General features: G+C 36.1%; 1 protein-coding gene across 2 annotated transcripts in view; it reads left to right on the top strand.

Annotated features, from left to right (window-relative positions):
* The window catches only part of fgfrl1a (fibroblast growth factor receptor like 1a), a 70,796-nt gene that overhangs the window by 66,363 nt on the left and 3,041 nt on the right, over window positions 1-1,392 (top strand). For both annotated transcript variants that reach the window (XM_016541429.1, XM_016541430.1), the window contains exon 6: window positions 275-628. In XM_016541429.1, the coding sequence (XP_016396915.1) occupies window positions 275-628 (354 nt within the window). The remainder of the gene's footprint in view (window positions 1-274; window positions 629-1,392) is intronic.

Below are 1,392 nucleotides of genomic sequence, written 5' to 3'. Positions count from 1 at the left end.
TATATATATATATATATATATACACACACACACATATTTTATACAGTTTAATGGCAGCCAATTTATTTTAAGCAAATTATTTTGCTGCTCCCGGTTTTTATTGCTGCTTCAAATTAATTCGCTGCATTTGCTAACTTTACAACCATTTTTTTCCTTACTCAAAATAGCCTAAAACTATTTTAGGACACAAAATAGAAAAACAATCTGTGCATTATAGACCCGTAATTGTGTTAAATACTGATTAGTAAATAAAATTGTCCTTATTTCATTACAGAGCGCACAAATTCCAAGCCCATCTTGACGGGAACTCATCCAGTAAACACTACAGTAGACTACGGTGGCACCACATCTTTCCAGTGTAAAGTACGCAGTGATGTCAAGCCGGTTATCCAGTGGCTAAAGAGGGTCGAACCAGGAGGTGAGAACAAATACAACTCCACCATTGAGGTCGGAGACCATCGCTTCGTTGTGTTGCCCACGGGCGACGTGTGGTCACGACCAGATGGCTCCTATTTGAACAAGCTACTTATCACTCGAGCCAAGGAGGAGGACGCTGGCATGTACATCTGCCTTGGGGCCAATACCATGGGCTACAGCTTCCGCAGTGCCTTCCTTACTGTTCTTCCTGGTCAGTATTATTCTCTGTGATGTATTTTAGTAGCATTTTAATGTTTCCTTGAAGTAAGATGTTTTTGTTTTTTATGTTTTGAAAGAAATCTCAAAGCCAAGGCAGCATTTATGTTTTCTGAAATATAGAAATATTGTGAAATAGTATTACAATTTAAGATAACTGCTTTCTATTTGAATATAGTTTAAAGTATAATTTATTCCTGTGATGCAAAGCTGAATTTTCACGGCCATTACTCCAGTCTTCAGTGTCACATGATCCTTTCAGAAATCATTCTAATATGCTGATTTGGTGCTCAGGAAGCATGTATTATTATTACACTTTTGAACAGTTGTGTAAATATATACTGTATATAAAGGTAAGACAGATTTATGTTAGGGCTAGAAAAAAGAACAGATAAATTAGTGCCTGTAATTACTGATTTAATGGAGGTGTTACTATCAGTATCGTATTGACGATACTGGCCTTGATTTTGTTAGGTTAAAAGACAATAAATATTGTATTTTATTTTATATTAGCAATAATATAGTACACTCTTAAAAATGCTGGGTTAAATACAACCCAGCACTGGGTAAAATATGGACAAACCCAGCGATTGGGTTCTTTTGACCCAGCGGTTGGGTTAAATGTTTAACCCATCCTTCTGGGTAGTAACCCAAATGCTGGGTCAAAACAACCCAATCGCTGGGTTTGTCCATATTTTACCCAGCATTTTTTTAGAGTGTAAGTATTATCATTTAATTTCAACAGTCATGCTTAAAGAA

This window comes from Sinocyclocheilus rhinocerous, unplaced genomic scaffold (assembly GCF_001515625.1).
Source record: "Sinocyclocheilus rhinocerous isolate Xijiao unplaced genomic scaffold, SAMN03320098_v1.1 scaffold818, whole genome shotgun sequence".
Classification (NCBI taxonomy): Eukaryota; Metazoa; Chordata; class Actinopteri; order Cypriniformes; family Cyprinidae; genus Sinocyclocheilus; species Sinocyclocheilus rhinocerous.
Note: the sequence above shows the minus strand (reverse complement) of the source record. Positions and strands in the feature narration are given on the sequence as shown.